The 21171-nt window shown below is 34.9% G+C and overlaps 1 protein-coding gene across 11 annotated transcripts in view; it reads left to right on the forward strand.

Annotated features, from left to right (window-relative positions):
* Nucleotides 1-21171, forward strand: part of PHF3 (PHD finger protein 3) — a 52928-nt gene that overhangs the window by 26446 nt on the left and 5311 nt on the right. For 10 of the 11 annotated variants that reach the window (XM_054630580.2, XM_054630575.2, XM_054630572.2 and 7 more), the window contains 11 exons: nucleotides 8681-9005; nucleotides 10028-10205; nucleotides 11705-11876; nucleotides 12003-12159; nucleotides 13192-13308; nucleotides 15351-15482; nucleotides 15904-16036; nucleotides 16535-16727; nucleotides 18345-18492; nucleotides 19608-19697; nucleotides 20860-21055. In XM_054630580.2, coding sequence (XP_054486555.2) covers nucleotides 8681-9005; nucleotides 10028-10205; nucleotides 11705-11876; nucleotides 12003-12159; nucleotides 13192-13308; nucleotides 15351-15482; nucleotides 15904-16036; nucleotides 16535-16727; nucleotides 18345-18492; nucleotides 19608-19697; nucleotides 20860-21055 — 1841 coding nt within the window. The remainder of the gene's footprint in view (nucleotides 1-8680; nucleotides 9006-10027; nucleotides 10206-11704; nucleotides 11877-12002; nucleotides 12160-13191; nucleotides 13309-15350; nucleotides 15483-15903; nucleotides 16037-16534; nucleotides 16728-18344; nucleotides 18493-19607; nucleotides 19698-20859; nucleotides 21056-21171) is intronic. The other variant, XM_054630571.2, reaches the window with a different exon arrangement.

A 21171-nucleotide genomic window follows, 5' to 3' on the forward strand; every position in this document is an offset into this window, starting at 1 on the left:
TCAGATTTGCTAAACATAGAAAGATTTTTAGCACATAAACACAGAATTTTTGTATATAAAACAAAAAGAGAGAGAGACACAGTAGTGGAATAAGGAAACTTGCACTATTGAGCTTCATGCCTAATAACAGAAAATTTAAGACTGTCAGTGCATGACTTTTTGTTATTACTAGTCTAAGTAATAAAGTTTTATTTTTTTCAGATTACTTTACTTCATAGTTTTGTGCTACAAATAACTTAAACCTTGCAGATTCACTTGCTATTATTAAGATACCAGAGGAAGCAAAATTTTTATCTCCTGTGCCTTGGCATTTTGTCCTAATTTAATTATTCGAGCAAGAAAAAGAAAATACTTGTAGTACAGTGCAAAAGAGAAGAAGTGTATGATGATAAACTTGAATTCTGTCTCTTGGAAACCCATCAAAACTATCAACATTTACTGTAATGAAAAGGGGATTTTAATTTGCTGTTTGGACTACTTTTCAAGGAATTTTTGTTTCCCTTTTGAAACCACCTTGCTGGTCACTCTTACCCTTTTTTTCTCATTGTGTAAGAGAAAATAAGAAAGTGTGAGACAGAAATGCTGTCAAATGGCTGTATGTTCAATAAATCTCAAAGGCAGAGCTAAGATCTGAAACAACATTTTTGTTTATAGCTCTATGGTAATTTGAATTTTGGGACTTTTATTCAATGCTGTGGTTGAAATTGCTTATAGGAAAAGAAGTTAAACTGAAGTTGCAGCCCCAAATTGGGAAGTAATTTGCCAAGAGCTTTTCAGGATGTCATTGTAAAGTAACATTTAAAATTCAGTATGCAGAGTAGTAGTCACTAGAATCGTTGTGTATTTTCTCTAATAAATGTAAAGCCAGTTGTTGTTATTGTAATACCAAGCTTGGAGAATTGATTCAGGTTGAAGGTAATGTGTTGAAATGGTGGCATCAGCTTTCTTTGTGTACAGAATTCCCAAAGGGCGATGCTTACATAGGCCTTACACAGACCCAGAGTAATTTTACTCTGCCTGTTAGAACAGGAGTAGAAGGATGGTACTTCAATGTTGTTTTATTTCAGATCAGCACGTGGCAAATAGAATAAATTTATATCTTTAGGAACACATGCAGTAATTTGCTGGCCACATGCAAAGTCAAAGTATGCTTACCTTGTAGTGCAGATACAGTGGGTTTGGGAAAGGAGGAATTCTGTTTTATGAACATGAGGTGTGCATGATCAAAAAAGTTTACAAGTTAGAACATTTTGCTTTGTAAGAGACAATGTTTGCTTGGTTTCTATTAATAGATCATCATTGTTTGGCACCTGAGCTTTGAACAATGACTTCATGCTCTCTCTTCCATTTGTCTTGAAGTTTATGAGCTGTAACCGTCATAGCTGTTTTATATATATTTTTTCATTACTCAGAGAATGGGTTGCCAGTGTTTGCCTTTAGAACTCTCTCAGCCTGTTTGCTTGATGTATTGTGATGTATCTTTGCTATGTAACTAAAAAGAATTGCTCTTTCATACGAAAACTAAGCCTTGTGTTTCTGCACAAGTCAGATGACTTTTTGTAATTTTCAGCACATCTGAAAGTAAATTTTTTCATATTTTCAGGGTTTGAGTTGTTGTTGCTCATAGTATTTTCAACATGTTTGACATTGCCAGTGCGTTCCCATATTGCTATCAGATGTTTTCTAATCAGCTAATAACATAAATCCTATGCAAAAATTTTCATTTGCCTATAGATGAAAAGTGTGTGTCTATGGATATGCATATCACATTGAAAAATTTTAGATTGAAGTTACTACTCAAATTCTTAATGATGCTGAAAATACTAAGCTTTGTCACAAACAATAGTTACTTTTTAACGACAGATTAAAGGTCATTAAAAGATAGTTGAATTTTAAAAACAATACGTAATTTCTCAGCATAGTGCAAGATGGTAGCTCTGCAGACATTGAGAAATCTGCTAATGTAAAATTTCTCTGCTTTTCACTGTAGATGTTCAAATTCTCTGCAGCTGGAGGTCTGAACTGGTTCCTTGCTTGTACAAGTAGACAAAATCTAACACACATTTTTCAGATTGTCTCCCTTGTTTGTAGCTTATCTTCTTTAACAAGAAATTTGATCAATTTTGGATTAATAATTCAGTACAACTTGGGACACTCTGTTTCTAAGCAGATGTTCTAGAAAACATTACAGAGCAAGTTTGTAACTTTAATTTGGTGACTTGGTCTTGATTTCAACAATTCCAAGTAAGATTTTTTTAATAGCCTGTGGGAGTTAGAGGATTCTCTTCTGCTGTTGTTTTGTGGGTTTTTTTTCTGGTTTTGTTTTGTGGCTGCTTGGGCTTTGATAATCCAGTTTGAATGGTCAGACATAATTTTTCTGTGAGGTCTGAGGCCAGTTTAAGTGATACAGGAATAGATTTTACTTAGGGTATTCCTTCCCCCCACATTTCAATTATGCTTTTATATGGAGGAAAAGTTAGTAATGTTGTAAAAGGTAATTAATTGGAAAGTGCTGAAGTTGATTTAGCAAATGTACAGTATTCTTGATTTCTTGCTTATACATAATTGCTAAAGTGTTCCTTTAGAACTGTAGTACAAAAAAGTACTTTGGCTGATGGATGCAAACTGCAAACCATTTTTACCCATACCAAAAATTATTAGGAGATTTTTATTTTAAAAATAGTGCTAATTGTGAGTAAATTATAGTGGATCCAGGTTATCATACAATTTGCATAGCCAATACAAAGGAGAGTGGTTGAGAAAGGAGCTTGAGGCTCCAAACTTATAGCCATCTTTAAATTACAAATGCATATTTTTTTAGGGTGTTGATGCCTGGCGTGAGTGCATCATATACAACAAACAATTTGTTGTGAGAACATTCTTCACAAGGAACAGTAATTAGAATAATAATGGTGCCTGAGTTCTAGTAAACGTCCATTAGGTGGTATGAGTGTGTTAAGCAGCAGATTATGCAAGGTGTCATCAGTTTACAGTAATGGGTGATGCTTTTAAATTTTCTGCCTCTGTTACTGCTTTCTTCCTCTGTGAAAAGCCTTGCAACATTAAAAGTTATCGTGCTTTTCCACCCACAGCTGTAGAAAACCTGAATGACAGTATAAACAAAACAACATTGTAATGTATAATTAACAAAAGGAAGGCCTCCACTGTGATTATTTATGGTTACATAATTGTATTTGTAGATTTTAAATGGATTATGTTACTATGCTGCAGTATTGGCAAGATTATTATTAATACCAGTGGCATTAAGGAATCAAGCAAATGAATACCATAAGTTGTCTAAAATATTTTTATGAAAGATGAGCATAAATACAAGGTGCTTATTAATGCACTTTATAAAGCATATTATGCTTATCCTGCAACATGCAACGTGTGTAGAATCCACTGGTAATGGAGCTTCCCTTAATGATTATATATAATATGTACATATGTTTCTTTATATATGCATAATTTTTAGTGCAGGTTTGTAATTAATATTAGGAAACATACTCTTTTATTTTCAGGGTTTTGAGGAAATTTAGTGGTTTTGGCTTTGCTGTTTGGCATGTTTCATGAATTCATCTTTAATTCAAAAAGCATAGGGTTCTTTATCTTCCTGCTGCTTCCTATTTGGAGGGGGTTCCTGTAATATAAATAGCAAAGAAAACTATGCCTTTAAGAAAGAGGAGAAACATCTGGCATAAAAGATGGGTAATTGAAATTTAGTACTTAGGCAATAAGTTTGCAGTGTCTTTTTCATATGCTGCAAATTCCATGTAAGGACATCTGCTGCTAATGATTGAGATAGGTTTATGGGTTTTTTTCTAGAAGCTCAGACCTTGAAAAATCATGTCACTTGTGTTAGACTTTGTCAAAAAGGAAGCAAGTGGAACTGCTCATGTCTCTTACAAGGTAGTGCAGATTTTTTTTTTTTTTGACAGACCATATTTCATTTGAGCTTTGTATCAAACCATGCTACTTCACTGATGTGGAACATACATTCTGCTAAAGCTGCCATGCCATGAATATCTTGTCCCTGCTTTAACATTGGGTGGACTGCAGCAGAGAAACAGTTGAAATGTTAATGCAGGTTTACAACAGATCTGTAGAGGATTGGTGAACAGTGACATTAAGGGACAAAGTGCAGATGGGGGACTTGCTTTAAGGACTTGCTGAAGTCCTTAAAAAGTGAACAGTGGGTTTACTCCTCTTAGGGGAGTTTGGGGTTAGGGTGTTCTTTTGAATAGTTTGGTTTGGGGTTTTTGAGGGTTTTTTTTTGTTAAGATTTGAGTCCTTTTGTGGTATTTTTCCCAATTGCTATGTGCCACAAGCATGAAGGATTAAAGAGAAGCAATTGTTTTGAAACTAAATGATTTTCTGTGGCAATGCATTATTAATTAATCTTAAAATGCTGATTTTGTAATGCTGTCCCACACTGATGAATAACTCTTGACAGCTCCTGATTTTTATTTTGCTTCACTCAAGTATAGCTTTACGATGAAAAGCTGTTTTATGAGTAAGGTGGTTTCTGCCCATTTTACAATAATGATTTTCTCTGGAAACTTGCTGCTGTTACATAACTTGAATATGAAGGTAATTTTAAAACATGGTCCATATATTTAGAAAATAAATTGTCCTGACTTTTTCATCTAAGTAATGAATTTAATTTATTACAAATAACTCACCAAAGGAAGTATTCGGATCATAAGAGAGGTTGTGGCAGGTTTGCATTAATTATTCTGTCTCTTTTTATGTTTCATCTCTTACTTTCTGATTTTAAGGTGTCTCTTTTCATGCTGACATGTGGACTACCAAGGGGATTCTTTAAAGGGATGAAACTGTAGCATACAGCATACTCTATGCAGAAGTCCCAGTGAGCTATAGTACTGTGTGCTGTCACTTGTCAGCTTTTGAAAATTTTTTTCTTTCAAAAAAAATTTTTTATGTTAAAAGTCCAATGAAAGCAAGTCTCTCATTGAATGTGGCATGATTTAATATTTTAAAATAAACTTTTCTTTCTCTTTCAGCTTTACATCTTCCAATCCAGCCTTACAACATGGGTAAAAGTCCTGCACTTCAGATTTGAAGCAATCTGCAGTCAGAAACTTTGATGTTTTACTAGTCCAAGATACCAGAACTGCTTCAGTCAAAATTAACAGCTGTACAAAAGGACATCCTTGGGCCTTCAAACCAGGCTTCAGTTTTTCTTGACTCCCCTATTTAGATTGAACATTGCCCATTACTTAATTATAATTGCTACAAATCATAGCTTTGTGTGCAGATGAGGGAAGCAGGCAGAGATGTAAAAGTGGCCTTATGGTAAAAAGGATTACCTACATTACTGGTATCAAAATCAGTATGTTCTCTCCCAGCCTCAAAAGTTACAGTTTTGCATTTCACTAGTGTAGGAAAAAAGCCCCAATTAGTAGAAATAGTGAATTTTTTTAGGCAGGCAGCACCAGTGTTTTTATTACCATTTTGTATAACTAGGTTTAAGCAAAACAATTGTAAACAATACATTGTGTTGTATAGAACAGACATCATGGATATATCCTGATTCTTTTTGTAGTCTTGGTTTCTGAATCCTGAATTTTAAAGTTTTGTTGTGTGTGTTAAAATACAGTGTAACTGAAACCTTGTTGTGAAGACTGGAATGAAGCCAAATGAATCTTCCATCTTCAGTAGTTTGCTTGAATGACCTCTCTCCTGGTGTGTAGTATTAGTGAAGAATGATCTTTTCTGAGTGGAATTCATTGTAGGGTTGACTTTTAAAATTTTCATTATTTATTCGATAGACCGGAAAATAAAGATTTAATACTGGATGCCTATCCTGGTGCCTTACTTGCACACCCTCTCTATTACCCCCCTTAATATGTGTGAGCTAAGCTGAAAAATTCCATGTGCTGTCAATTTAAAGTTGAAGGTGTGCAGCATCTTGTGCATTTTAGTTTAATCTCTTCAGCAAATATCCATTTTCTAAATACAAATCAAAAGTTTGTTTTGGTTACTAGATGCTGCAATCCATCTTCCTCGTATAACAAATTAGTCTCTGATGCATGAATTTGCAAACTGAGGAAAAATTACATATATTTTAATAAAAATTCAATTAATAGCAGTTGTGGTTTCACGATGGTGTATTCTTGGTTTCCTTTTATTTTTGAACCACAGGCATTAATTCCTTAGGACACCAAAACACCCTTTAAGCATGATGCTTTGGCTGTGTGGTTTGAATTTATTTCAGCTTTTGCAGAAAATCTCACATGGGGAATTTTTGTAACCAGTTCCATTGTTCCCAGAGCTTTACTAGTATTTTATTGCAGAGGTACAAGATGTGTTCTGTGTAAAGCACCCACTGTGGACCTTTGCAGTTATGAAATAGGGACTCGCCTTATATTTCCTGCCTGTGCATGTTTGGCTCCAGGCTCTCAGAAAGGAGCAGTGAGCTTTGTGTAGCAGTCCTGTTGCTTCTTTCTTGTTTTTCTGTTGTGTTTATAAATGCTGTAGTATTACTCTGCTGAGACCATCAGAAGTAATTGTGCCCTAACATTACCTTTCTCGTTTTTGCAATTTGCTGGAACATGAATCTGAAAAGATTGAGGTACTGACAAAACATGAAGGAACCTCTGCCTTTCTAATTAAAATTATGAAGTAAATGGGCAGATGCTGTTTGCTAGTGACAAGTAATACTATTAATGTACTTGCAGCTCAGAAAAAGAAAATTCAAAAGGAGAAAATATTTTTCATCCCAAACTATTTTAAAAACCAGTTTCTTCAAATCTAGCAAACATCATCATAGGCTTTTTCTCAATCTGATGGACCTCTAAAACTTCTCAGACTCATTTTGTATCAAAATATTTTCTTCAGCAGAATGTAATCCTGACATATTTTGAGTAGGGAGGGACAGAACATACAGTTATTTCTTCTTTTGTTTCAAATGTCTGCTGTTAATAAGAGCTTTCATCTCTGAGGTAACAGTAATTTTTGAATACCATACCTGCATCAAGCCACCTGGAACATTGATTTACCGTTCTGGAGAATGAGAGTTGCTCTAAGCACATCATGTAATGTTTATAGGGTTCCACCAAGTAGGTAAGTCAGCAGATACCCTGAGTGGGGACATACCTAAGTTAGGTATAATTTTGCTTAGAATCACCTTATGGAAGAGATCTGTAAGGTATTAGGTTAAAGAAATAGGGTTTGCAGGTCAGCGTATTTAGCTCTTAAATATATTGCTGAAATGATCAGGTTTTCATGAGTTACTTTTAAGTCAGGTCTGTCTTCTGTGAAATTCAAAACCTAGGAATTCAGTAAATTTTTAGTGTTACCAAAGAACTTCTACTTTCTTTAATACACTTACAGTCTTTCTGGATTTTCTTCATCCAGACTATTTGTTAAAGTACATATCTTGAATATAGTTTATATAAGTATAAAACAAAATGAAAAGAAGAAATAAAAATTGAACAAAAAACCTGAACAAACAAAAATGCACACGAAAACAAACAAGCAGTCCCTGCCCCCCCACCCCCAATCCTTCAAAAATATGAAAGGGGAAAGAGAATGGAAATGGATATCAAAAGAGATCTTCCTGCATCATTTGAAAGCTATTCCTTGGTGCTAGGTTCATTATTTGTAAAAAATAATTCCTACCACATAAGTCTCCTGAAGTAATTGGTTTTTAGCCTGTGAAACATTGAAATTCCACATCATTCCCAAATTCTTGAACTGGAAATTGTACCTATCAGTGTAATTAGGTGTTCATTATACCTGATGAAGTTTTCAAAATGCTTCCACAAAATAGAAATCATGCTTTTGTTTTAGACCAGATGATCTTTACAGTGAAAGTACAATCTGTATTAAGGTTGATTCTAGTTTTAAAATAATGCAGTTAAGTGAGTTGAAGGGTGTCCATTAAAAGATAGTCATTTTGGTATTTGAAGCATTCTTTAAATAACTTAGCTCTGAATAAAATGGCAGAGTAGTGTAAAAGTGTGTACCACGTTTAAACAAAAACAGTCACTGCAAGCTAGACTGGTGGTTTTGGAAGCCAAACTCCTGGCCCCATATTCACCAGTAAAGAGAATGAAAAGCAGCTTGCTAGAAATAATTTAGTAATAATGGTCTAAGGAATGAGATGTAAGATACCAACTAATTTAGAATAGGTTGATATACCCCTTGTGTTTGTCAGAACATTTAAAGACCTCATACTGCTGTGGACGATTGCAGCTGCTGATGTGTTTGTGATGAATGATGACAATCATATTTGTAGGAAAGCAAGGATAATATCTTTTAAGAAAATTTTCAAGTATTTTCAAACAAATTGACTGTTTCTGAGAATTGCTGGATTTTTGGTTTTGTTTTTTAACATTCATAAGAACATTGATAGTAATCTGAAAAGAAGCTTGGTAGGATTTGGAAGCAAGTTACACAAACACAGTGAGGTTTGATAGTCTCTTGGACTGTTGTAAAAAGCAAAAAGGAAAAAAAAAACTCTTGGGAAGACCATACCATGTCGTAAGGCTGGAGATGGATGTAAAGCACCAAAGAAAATCACTTACTAGGTAAGAACAAATAATTGAGATGCACAGATCAAAGCAATTATGATATATCCTGCTGAAGGTGCTGTATCTTCTGTCATAGTCGTCTTTCACAGTTTTCACTGACTTTTATCTTACTTTGTTTTCAGGTTTATGGTAGGTTGTGGTAGATGTGATGATTGGTTTCATGGTGATTGTGTTGGGCTGAGCCTTTCTCAAGCACAGCAGATGGGTGAAGAAGATAAAGAGTATGTGTGTGTGAAATGCTGTGCTGAAGAAGACAAAAAAATGGAGTGCTTTGATCAAAATGTACCAGATAGTCAAGTGAAACTTGAGCATAAAGAAGAAAAAGCGATTGAGTGTGAAAAACTGGGGGTGTCAAAGCAAACACCTACTTGTAATCTAAATACAGCGACTGAAAAAACAAAGCAAACGGAGGACACTGGGAAGCACAAAGTCAAAATCTTCAGACGGGTGAGTCTTATTTAATGTTTTAAGTTCCCTTAATTTCTGAGGTTAGAAGGTTTCTGCCTGTGCCGTTGCCAATTAATAGACCGTATTTCAGACATCTTTGTGAATCTAATTTAAATTATTTGCAAAGTTACTTCGTCTTCTAGGTGGCTTGACTCTTTCAAGAGGGTATTGCTAAACTCTTTTTTTATATTGAGCAGGGATAAGTTAATGTCATATGCATATAGAACATCCTGAGTTGGAAGGGACACATAAAGATCATTGAAGTCCTACTCCTGTATGTGTATATAAACCTATATATACAGGTGTACAAAGAAATGGTGAAGAACCTAGTGCATTTTTCTTTCAGATTTCTAATAGGACATGTGTCAATTTGCTATGTATTATGAGCAGCAGAAAAACAACAGGAAACAATACAGCAACAGTGTTTTAGTTTTTGATTGGTTTTATTTCAGATTGTATATAGAAAGGAATGCCTAGTGCTTTGTTTGGAGTTTTTCTACTTTTTGTCTAATTTTACTAACCAAAGGATAATTTACAAAGATTATTGCGACAATTCTTCAGTTTGTTAGTATATAATGTCATATTCATGATAACATAATCATAAGTAAGCCTGTCTTATTTCTGAGTAGTAGTATTGAAATTCTGGAATATAAACTGTTCTTTTTAATTTACATATGCTTTCTAAACATCCCTGACCTTTGTGGCTAAAACTGGTTAAGGGATGTTCATCGGTATCCCTGACTTTTTAAAATAACTGCAAACTTAGTGGTTGTCAACACAGAGCTTAAATGCAAATTCTCTGTGCTGTATCTTGAGCCAATATTTAAAGGAGATTGTTAAGCAATGCTTGGCAGTAATTTGGGATATTGTTCAGTAATTCTTTAGAAAATTGTATGGTGACACACATCCAGGGGATACATTGTACAGTGTAAAAAGGAAAAAATGGGAAAAACACGTGGTAATTATGTAGAGGTTGATTGTAGCATTCAGTAGATGCTAACATGTGTAAATGTTTCTTTCAGGAATCTGGGGATGGGAAGAATTTACCAGAGTCCAGAGACTCAGATACTAAAAAAGGGCAGCATGTTCCTGCTCGGAAGGGATCACAAACTACTGCAATTCCTCGGCGGTCCCCTGAAGATAAAAATGAAAAAACAAGTAAAGAATCCCTTAGTACAATGGAAAGGTCCACAAAATCAGGTACCAAGGCTTGGGAATGTCCTCCATGCTGCAGTTCACATCAGTGTACAGTGAAGGATGATACCTTTCTTCATAGCATCAGTTTTTCAAATCACGTTCCATAGTGGAAGAGCTGTTTGTTTCCGTAACATTTATGATCTTTATTTCTCAATTTTTTTCAGTTTTATTTAGTAGGTAGATGTGTCCTAGATAGATGTATGTTTCTGTTTCAATAGTAGAGGATACTCACATTATCAAAAGTGTGATAAAAAATACACAGACATCTCTATTAAAGTTTATTTTATATTGTATGAGACTTTAAAATACTCTTTCATAAAATACTATGAAATGCTTTATATGCATAGAACTGGTTTAATTGTTGTATAAATTATATTTTGACTTACTGATGTCTTTTGATAATAATTAACAACTTGACAATCTTGTCAACTCATTTCAGAGGGGACATTATATTACTTGCTGAGTCATCAGATTTTCATCTAAACTTCATTCTAAAGGTTGAAGGGACATATTTACCCTCCAGCAACCTTTCTCCTCTCCCTAGTTCCCTTCCAGGAAGCATTTTTCTTCTAAGGTCATTATAATGTGAAGTTGTTGTTATTTGGGACTGAAATATCAGCAGCAAAGCTAGTGAGATTTTGTGTGAGAACTGTGTCTTTTACTCTGAAACTCAAGCTTTGAATTTTTGTCTAAAAATACATAACTTAGCTCTTCTGGTCTTTTGCCAGTGCTGGTGCATTCTAGAAATCTTTATCAATCTTTAATATATTCTTTTTTTTTCTGATTATAAGATGAAAAAATTAATTTTACTTAGTTCCCATTTCTTCCCTAAATTGAAGGGTGCTGCTCAAAATTTGTGACATGTTCACATGCTGACACAAATGAGCATTCAGTTGACTCTCTGAAAATTAGTAATTTTTCTTTAATGAGGTTTCTTTAATAATTCAAATAATGGACTTACCCATTATTTGAATTATTTATAACACAAACCTTACAATGACCTTGAATGTTACTTGAATCAGATGAGATTATTATAGTTGAAATAATTTTGATGGCTATCAGATGCAGTAATGCTAAGTTTAATGTAAAATGATATTTTAAAGTAAAGCTTATTATGCTTATATGTGCTTCATAGTATATTATTTCTTAGTTTGTTCATTGAAAAATGAATCTATGCTGTTACAAAAATTTAGAGTCAAAAATCATACTTAAGATCAAGCTAATGAGCACTGGCCATCCTTATTTGGTGCAGATGAAAATACTGCAAATCAAAGGGCAAACCCCCTGTTTCTGCTAAGGAAGTTTTTGTTCTGGGTTAATCTAAGTAACATAAAATCCAAAGCAAAGAAGAAAAAAACCCCAACCAAACACAAACCATCCATCCTAGGGGTCCAGTCCTTCTTCTTGAGGATCAATTCTTAGCAGTTTAAAAATAAAATTTCATTAAAATAATTCCATCAGCAGCAAAAATTTCTAAATAAACTTACTTGATTATTTTACAGTTTTTAACTGTGTTTTGGTAGGTGTGCATGAGAAACAAGAAATTAAGAAAAAGAAAAATGAGAAGGGATCCAGTAGTGCAACACACCTGCCAGCTGTGCCAGCTTCCAAGCCATCTGCTGATCAGATAAGACAAAGCGTTAAGCAGTCTCTTAAGGAAATTCTTATGAAAAGGTAAAGATATGTCAAGAAATGAAATTATTTATTTGTATTTATAAATATTTTCCTTTGGAAGGCAAAGGAAAAACTGTTAATTATTTGGATGCATTTTGTAATTTTTGCTATTGTGTCTTCTTATAGATTGACAGACTCCAGTTTAAAGATTCCTGAGGAGAGAGCAGCAAAAGTTGCCACAAGGATTGAAAGAGAGTTATATTCTTTTTTTCGAGACACTGACGCGAAGTATAAGAACAAATACAGAAGTTTAATGTTCAATCTGAAAGATCCTAAAAATAATGTATGTGTGATTTGTCTGTTGTCCTTTGCAGAAGTCCTTGATTTGCTGTAGATTTAAGGAACAATCTTCAATCTAGAAATGTTATCAACCCTCCTGCAGTTTAACTGGTTTGGGGTTTTTTTTGGGTTTCCTTGGTTTTTTGATGTTGTTTGTTCCTGGGCACTGAGTGTCCTCTGTGTTCTTCCCCATCATCAATTCTCCAACTCCTTGCTCCCAGTGTACAGTTTTTTTGTTTGGTTTCAAGCTGTAGTAGATACAGTTGGCCAAGTTTGTGTTTCTCTTTACCACTGATATGTTATTTAGATATTCCTGTCCCCCCCATAATTCTTTGCTGTTTACTACACCTACTCTTTTTCTGTTAAAGATCTCCTTACTGTGCTTTTTCACACCCAGATTTCTCAAGCTTGGTCTTCACTCTCTATTCTGCTTTCTGTGAGCCCATTATTTAACATCATTCCTCCTCAGCTTCTGTCTTTTGTTCTTTATCAGTTATTCTGATCAAGTCACTTTGTTTATAGTTTTTTGCCATTACAGTGAGCCAATTGTAAGAATTCTATCTTAACTTTCATCTAACAGTTAACTTCTGTTTTCTCTTTGCTCATACTGCTAAAGTAGTTGGTTGTCTTTTTTTTACCCTAGGACTTCATTTAGGCAAGAAGCATAGATATCCTCTTTGATGGCATCTTCTCTTTGTTGTGTAATGCAGAGGATTTGCACCTTTAAAAACAAAAACTGTGAAATGTCTGAGTTTCTGCTGCAGTGGGCATAAAGTCTTTCTCTTTTGAAACAGCAGTTAATTATATTTTTAATCATTAAGGGTATGTGTAGATACATTGTTATGTAGAATAAATGGAGCTCTGGAATTAAGCTTTTTATGTTATAAAATCTAGTACTGCTTCCTGGAGAGGAGATAATTACAAACCCACTCCATTTAGCTGTACAGAGCATGTTGTATGTTACTTCTCTGATTTATTTCCTGCTGTGAGCTATTTTTGTCTTGATAGCAACAGTTACTTTTCTTCTTTCTTCTAGATACTATTTAAGAAAGTACTGAAAGGAGAGGTTACTCCAGATCATCTAATAAAAATGAGCCCAGAAGAACTGGCTTCCAAAGAGCTGGCTGCTTGGAGACAGAGAGAAAACAGACATGTGAGATTTGTCAACTTACGTTGTTTATTTGACAGCCTAAGCATGTGTAACTTCTGTTTGCAGGTTAAGTGTATGCCCAAAGAACAGAATGGATGTTGCAACCAAGCAGGAGGATCTCTGTAATTCATTAATACTCAAAACCCAAAGATGTTGTCAGGACAGAAGTGAAAGGAGTGTAGTCAGTTTCTGAGGGGAGGCAAACATGCACTTTCCTTTGCCTTGCAACTTTGTTGCTGCTGGCTCTTCTTTCTGTCTCAAAGAAGGCTTCTTTGTCCTTATTTTCCACAAGATTTTAAAGTTGTTGCTGGAGCTTTACAAACACGAGTTTCTTAAACAGGGAGAAACGGATACTGGACAAACCAAACGGGAGCAAACTGGTGTTGTTTCTAACTTACTGCTGAAGTGTTACAAATCAGTCCCCAAGAAGTAAATCCAGAGCTGAAAACCTGATCTGCCAGTTGGAAAAGCAGCCTAAAGGAGGGACAACGAACAACAACAACAACAAAAAAAAAAAAAAAAAAAAAACAGGCAGCAAAAGAAAGCCAAGTGTAGGAAGTTTACTAGGTTAGTTTAGGCATGACTTCTCAAAGCAGAGCGTCACTCTGTGTACTGTGCTGAGAGTTTAGAAGGAGAAACAGGAATAAGAGGTTCTGTATTTTTATAAAAAATTCCTTTTTGTTAGACATAGCTCCATTTATTGGGCATTTAGTCTGATGATAACTGCAGCTGCTTAGAAATGGCCATTAAAAATTTTCTAATTTACAAAGTCTGGATTTATGTTGACAGGATCTTTGGTATTTATATTCCACATCATAAAATCTAAAAGCACATTGTTTGGGTAGTGTAAATTCATCTGTGTGCTTGGAATTAATGTTTGGTAATAACTAATTTAGTGGAGTGGGATGCAGTGTGCTTTGCAATAGTAGTAATTCCTGTGTTTTTTCCTTGTCATTGCACATTGTGGCTAGACTTGGTTATGAATCATGATAACTTTTTGCTACTTTCTGTGGAAAAACACTTGCTGATTATCTTGTTTCAAGGGACTAGAAAGCATGAAAAGTTTGTGTATTCTGTAGCTATTCCAAAGCCCATCTTTGTAGTGGAACTTTTTTACATTTATTTTTATATACATCAGAGAAATTCTAAAAACAGACCATGCAAAATAAAATTCCACTGCTATGAGAAATATCTTCCCAAAAAAGTGTATGCTGCTCAAAAAATTGCTGAAGGGTCCTAATTATTCCAGAGAAATGCTTCAAAATTTTTAGAAACATGTAAAATAAATAGCGATGTACCACTTGACTGTATTTTTCATGTTACTATTTAAGCAAGGCATTGAGACTGCAACTTAATAATTTTTTTTTTCAATTTCCCCACGATGTTCATAAGTATTGTTGGTATTTTTTAGACAGATAAAGCAATCATAGACTGCTTGTTTCCTTAGTAAATTAGGCTTGAGAATATTTGGCACAGCCAACATAACCTTGTCCTGGTGTAAGAAATGGAAATGTGCTTTAAGAGGCAATATTAGAAATAATGGTTTATATTTTATTTTATTGCAAGAAAGCAAAGCAGCAGTGCTATTGCAATTAGCATCTCCATTACTTTTAAAAATACCTTTAAGTTTTTTCTTGAGATGAAGCATTAGGTTTATGTACTAAAAACAAAATGTTGAAAAATTATACAAATTGGCATATATTTATATCCTACATTGTTGCTATTATCATGGGAAAATAATGGATGTATTTCTTTCTTTAGCTCTTGGGAAATCAGAATTACCAGTATTTTAATTCAGTGTTGAAGGTTTGCTTTATAACTTATTTAAATGCATTCCTGGTAAGTCCTTGCTGTTACACTGTAGGAGAAGTTAGACAGGCTGCTTCCATGTTTCCTTTATGAAACTACTTGACACTTGCAAAATAAGAATGCATTACTTTTCTTCCTAGAGGGTTCTCTAATTGCAATACCGTTCTCTCTTATATTTTTGAATTTCCAAATTTTACTGTATGGGAGTAATTACACATAACTACTTGTTTTCACAGACAATTGAAATGATTGAGAAAGAGCAGAGGGAGGTTGAAAGAAGACCTATTACAAAAATTACTCACAAAGGAGAAATAGAAATTGAAAGTGAGACACCAATGAAAGAGCAAGAGGAAGTAATGGAAATTCAGGTAGGAAAGAAAGCATGGCACTACAGTATGTTCAGTACATAGGCAATATGGTTGTGAGGTGTTTTGTTTATGATTCTGTTGTTCAAGTTTATAATTATCTGTTAGTTTTTCTTTTATCTTTACTGACTTCTTGGCCTGGTGATTTTGTTGGTTTCTTTCCTTCAATGTTGTGTCTGTGACTGTATGATGAATTCTGGCAGTAGTAGAAATTAGAAAATATTCTAAATGGTACCTTAATATATTTGAGAATTAGTTATTGTAATGAATTTGAAGATTTTTTTGATAGAATTTTTCACTATACAGCTGAAGGAAGAGCTTTATGTCTGAAGGGACGAAAATGCCATAAAACTTTTAAACAATATTAGGAATATTAACAGAGGGATTAAAAAAGCCTAACTGAAATGTGTTTGACTTTTCTTAGGAACCTAATACGAAGTTGTTTGAGAAGTCAGAAGAAGCTGAAAAGGATAAAGAAATAAATGAATCTGCATCTCCGGACACTACAAGTCAACATAAAAATCATCTCTTTGATCTAAACTGCAAAATCTGCATAGGTAATTTGGGAAAGAACATGAAAATAAATAGATGGCACTTCTATAATTTTCAGCCATAAATCTCAATATACCTCAAGAATTTAAATAAATGTGGGTTTTTACTTAGTTTGCTGACAAAGTTGTGGCAGGAATGTTTTACTTCATCATTTACAAAAGAGACTATTAAAAGGGTAGTCTATTGGCATAAAGTTGTTTTCTTTTAAAAAAACAGCTTCAGAGAGTGCAATCCCTATGGTGGATGTACATACTACTGTTGATTCCTCATTTCTTTATCCTATGCCATCGCAGTGCCAAAAATTATGTTTAGTACTGTATAAACATATACAATGTAATAATTTATGCAGGGTCAAATATGTGTAAATATGTATCCTATCCTACTTCAGTGGCAATATGTAGTATTTTTGGTGTGTCTTCCTTGTGTTCAGAGGAAGTTCAGAGGAGGTCCTCTTTTTGTTTCTCTAATAAAAAATGAAACCTCTTGTGCTTTCTTTCCTGCAGGCCGAATGGCACCACCTACTGATGATGTGTCAGGGAAGAAGGTGAAGGTTTCTGTTGGGGTTGCACGGAAGCAGTCCGACAATGAAGCAGAGAGCATTGCAGACGCACTCTCCTCCACATCAAGTATTTTAGCTTCAGAATTACTGGAAGATGATAAGCAAGACTCGTCAAAGTCATTCACACCTCTCCCAAAGTAATACAAGCTGTAGAAACAGTATTTTTAAATGAAAGACATTATTAATCTTGTTAAGCTATTATGTCTAAAGCTACTTTTTTAATGGTGTTTCATTAATCCATTTGGGTACTTGAAGTCGTACACAGTTTTAGAATGGAGTTCTCTGCTGGAGTAAATGCTGTTCATTTATATGCATAATAGTACATATATTGTTGTGATTTCAAACTTCTAATTACCACATAGTTTACTTTTCCCAAAAAGCCAATATTTTCTGGTGCAGCAAGGTTTATAAAGAGATTATATTACAAAAAATCAGTATATAAATTTCATATTGCCTTTTGCTGTTAAGACATGTAGTGTACATATTGTGCTGCATTTAAATAAGCGTGTCTTTGTATAAGCGTATATATAAATTTGGGGAATTTGATACTGCTCTAAACAGAGCATTTACACTGATAATTCAGGCTAGTTTGAAATTCCAAAGTAGTGCTTTTCCAGAAATGGCAGGTAACAGCATAACAGCAGCTTGTTTGATGTTTTGCTGTATTTGCTGTCAGCTCTCTCTTCATTTTCTTCCACACTCTCCTACTCACTAAAAAGGAAATTGCAGTTTATGAGGCTGTTTCTTTTTGGTGTGAGGGAGGCTTTTCGAGAAAAACATCCACTCCCAATTATTTAGAATTAACCAGAGTTCATACTGAAATTTTGCCTTTATCAGGACAGTGTGATCTTTTACCAAGGATAGTGAACTTTGGTTTTTGAATAGCTTACAGCAAGTTCAAGGTAATTTCCAGTGTCAACAGAAATAAACATAGGTTACAGTGTTACTGCAACAGCACAACATGTGGTACTACTGGGCAGCTTAAAACTGTTAATAGCATGCCGAGAATATTTTGATAGCAACACGTTGGGAAATGTTGAAATGTATAGTCTTTTTCATAAGGAAACTCTCAGGTTGAGAAACACTCTCCTGTGAAATTGTTTAAGTCATCCCATTAATTTTTTCAGCTGCTTTGTTGACAAAACTGAGGCTTTTTTTCAAAGGCAGGAAAAACAGTTTTTTACAGGTGGAATTAGGAGGAGGCACTCACAGAAAGTGTGGAAGTGGTGCATAGATGAGAAGACATGAGGAGCCAGCTTGTGGTACAAAGAGAGAGTAGGGTGACACAGGCATGCAGGTGGTGGACAGACAGTGGTGGCACAAAATGTAGGAGTTAGGAAAGCAGTATAGGCCAGCAGGCAGTGTGTTTTCATCTTTTACCTGTGGCAGGGGAACATCTCTCTGGCTCTGCAGCACCTGTGTGTTTTTGTGTCCTCTTCAGTATAGAGAATTATAGATAATTCTCAGAATAAACAACTTCTCTGTTTTTAAAAAATATTGACTAGGGAATTAATATGCTGCTCATCTGACTATTCCTGTACCATAGAGCTACTCCAATGGAAGATAAGAAATGTGGTTGTCTGCCTGTCTTTTTTCTTTAACCCTTCAGTATGCTTAACTGAAAGAGAAAATTCTTTATAATACTTGTGATAAAGTATTTATTTCTGTGATAAAGAAAAATTAGGATTTACCCTGTCTTGCATGATGTATCATGTTGTAAACTGAGTGGGTTTTTCGTTTGTCCTTTATTTTAGGTCAGAAACGCCTGGTACTGTGGAATGTGAAAGTCTGTTTCTGGCACGACTGAACTTCATCTGGAAGGGCTTTATCAATATGCCTTCCGTAGCAAAATTTGTTATTAAGGCTTATCCAGTTTCTGGCTCCTTTGAGTATTTAACAGAGGTAATTATATTTATTGAAAAGAATTAATGAACAATTCATTTATTAATTTTACCAACTTACTTACCTTGTAGGCTATAATTAGTATAATGATGGAAGACAGTGAGGCATGATCATTTTACTGAATGAAGTATTAGTGGGAGGACATTGATTAAGGTCTATATTTGTAAGTCAAGCATTATTCATTACGTGAACCTCTTGTTCATCTTCCCATCTATAACAAAAACCTGCGTAATGGAGTTTTTTTGTTGGTTTTTTTTTTGCCCATCTGGTGGCAGTTCTGGTCCTAACTTTGCATTGTGACTCAATTGTCCCTGAAAAAAAAGTTCATGTAACATTCTCTTCTGTGTCTGAAAGACTGGAAGAGCATGTAACTGCTTATAATAGTTGTCTTTGTGTCACAAAATAAAGATCAGAGAGCTCATAAGGCACAATTTTCCTTCTTGAGAGCTGCACAGGATGCATCAGCCTTCTAATTAAAAGAACTTAGGTCTTCTGTTAATAAGATGGTCTTTACTTTGCTGTAGATCTTCAGGGAAGTGCAGGCCATGCAGTAATCCTTAATACTAAACGATTGTTATATGAGTATCATACATTTTTCAAAGCTCTTCTATTTTATTCCAAAAGAATTATTTTTCTGAAAGTCTGTTTATTTTGCTTGGGAACAGTGAACTCAGTAGTATCCAAGAATTTACATCTTTATATACATGCACATGTAGGTTATATTTTCCCCTCATGATGAAGATTTTGAAAGTTTATTATGAACATAGATGTGGAGCTCTCATTGTGGTGTGATGTGATGGATAGCTTGAGTGTTCCCAGAGCACAGTACAGTTATGTTTGCCATTAATGTTACCAGAAAGGATAAATTTTGCAAGGTTTAGATGAACAGTATTGAATGATAACTAATTTACTATGTATTGGTAACTTCATACTGAAAATCTAAAATGTCCAAAATTTAATTTTGTTCTTCTGTTGTAACTTCTACTGATATTTTAAAATTACAACTTAAGAAATAAAAGAACTAAGTATGTTTTGAATTTAATGAAACAGATACTGGATGAAGGACATAGCACAAGATTTATTTGGATTCACGTTTCTGTTGTCCTTTCTCATAGGATTTACCTGATAGTATTCAAGTAGGTGGCAGGATATCTCCCCACACTGTCTGGGATTATGTAGAAAAAATCAAAGCTTCAGGGACCAAGGTAAGAATTTTACCTAGTAAAGACTTGCTGTTTAATATGCATCTTAGTCATCCTAAAGATACTTAGTTTATTTCTCTTTGAAACATTTGCAAAATATGTGAACGTTAGGAATATCTCATGGTTATGTTGAATGGGATGGGTGGCAGCTGCTGGCTTTTTTTTTTTCCTACCTAACCTTAAACTGTCATCTGCTGTTTGAGAATACCTGTCTTTGTTTTTCACAGTAACTCATCAGAAATGTTAGGATACCACTCCACATCTCAATTTTTTCAGTAGTGTTACATTGTGCAAAACCATCTCAGTGGCTCTTTGCTGGACTTGTCCCACTGTGTTCCAGTTGTCCTTATGCTGGGGAGCCCAAAACTTGAAGTCCTTTCCAGGTGGTGTCTCACAATTGCTGCATAGAAAGAAATAGCCATTTCCCTTGGTGTGCTGACTGCTTTGATTCTGACACCCGGATTGCAGTAGGCCTTCTTGGTATGGATGCATCACCAGTTCATGCTGGGTTTGTCCACCAGGATCCTCACATCATTTTATGCCAAGCTGTTTTCCAGCCAGTCAGTCCCCCAGCCAGTTCTGGTGCATAGGGTTACTTCAGCTCAAAGTGCAAGATTTTGCATTTTGCCTTTGCTGACATTGACAAAGTTTAGCCTGTTATTTCAGCCTGCTTAGGTGCCATCTCAGTTTTGCAGAGGCTCTTCTGTCCAATCTTCCAGTCTGTTCAGACAGCATCAGCTCCTGAGCTGGGCTTTGGGCATAATTCTGGGATCTGAATACTCATCTTCCACTATTATTAATGGACGTCTTGGACACAACAGACTACAAAACACAGCTTTCTAGTAATGTTAAGGGTAGAGAGTGGAGTAATTAATTGGAAGCTGGCAAGCTTCCCTGAAACTTGTTATTTAGCTGTCTGTTAAAATATTGGCTCTTTTGTCATGTACTTCAATTAATTTTTTCATACTAAGTGCTTTCTACTTGTTTTATCTAGCTCTGAATTATTTTGGCCCTGTTTCTGCTCCTTCTGTCTCTTCTGTTCTCTGCCATTTTGGCATAGCTTTTTCTCCTCAGCACCGTTCTTTTAAATAAAGAGCAGTCAGTAAAAAAACATTTCACAGAAAAATATTCTTGACCATCTTTTTCCCTCTCATTCTGTGAACAGGAGATCTGCGTGGTTCGCTTTACCCCGGTAACCGAAGAAGATCAGATCTCCTATGCATTGCTGTTCGCCTATTTCAGCAGTAGAAAACGTTATGGTGTAGCGGCCAATAATATGAAGCAAGTGAAAGATTTGTACCTCATCCCTTTAGGTTCCTCAGATAAAGTCCCTCATCACCTTGTGCCTTTTGATGGGCCTGGTAAGTACAGCTTGGAATTTGGAATTTTATTATCATAACGCTACCCGAAGAAGTTGGCAATAAGAGGAAATGAAATTTAAAAATGCTATTTTATTCAAATATGGAATGAGTTTTCT

This window comes from Agelaius phoeniceus, chromosome 3 (assembly GCF_051311805.1).
Source record: "Agelaius phoeniceus isolate bAgePho1 chromosome 3, bAgePho1.hap1, whole genome shotgun sequence".
In the NCBI taxonomy this organism is placed as follows: Eukaryota; Metazoa; Chordata; class Aves; order Passeriformes; family Icteridae; genus Agelaius; species Agelaius phoeniceus.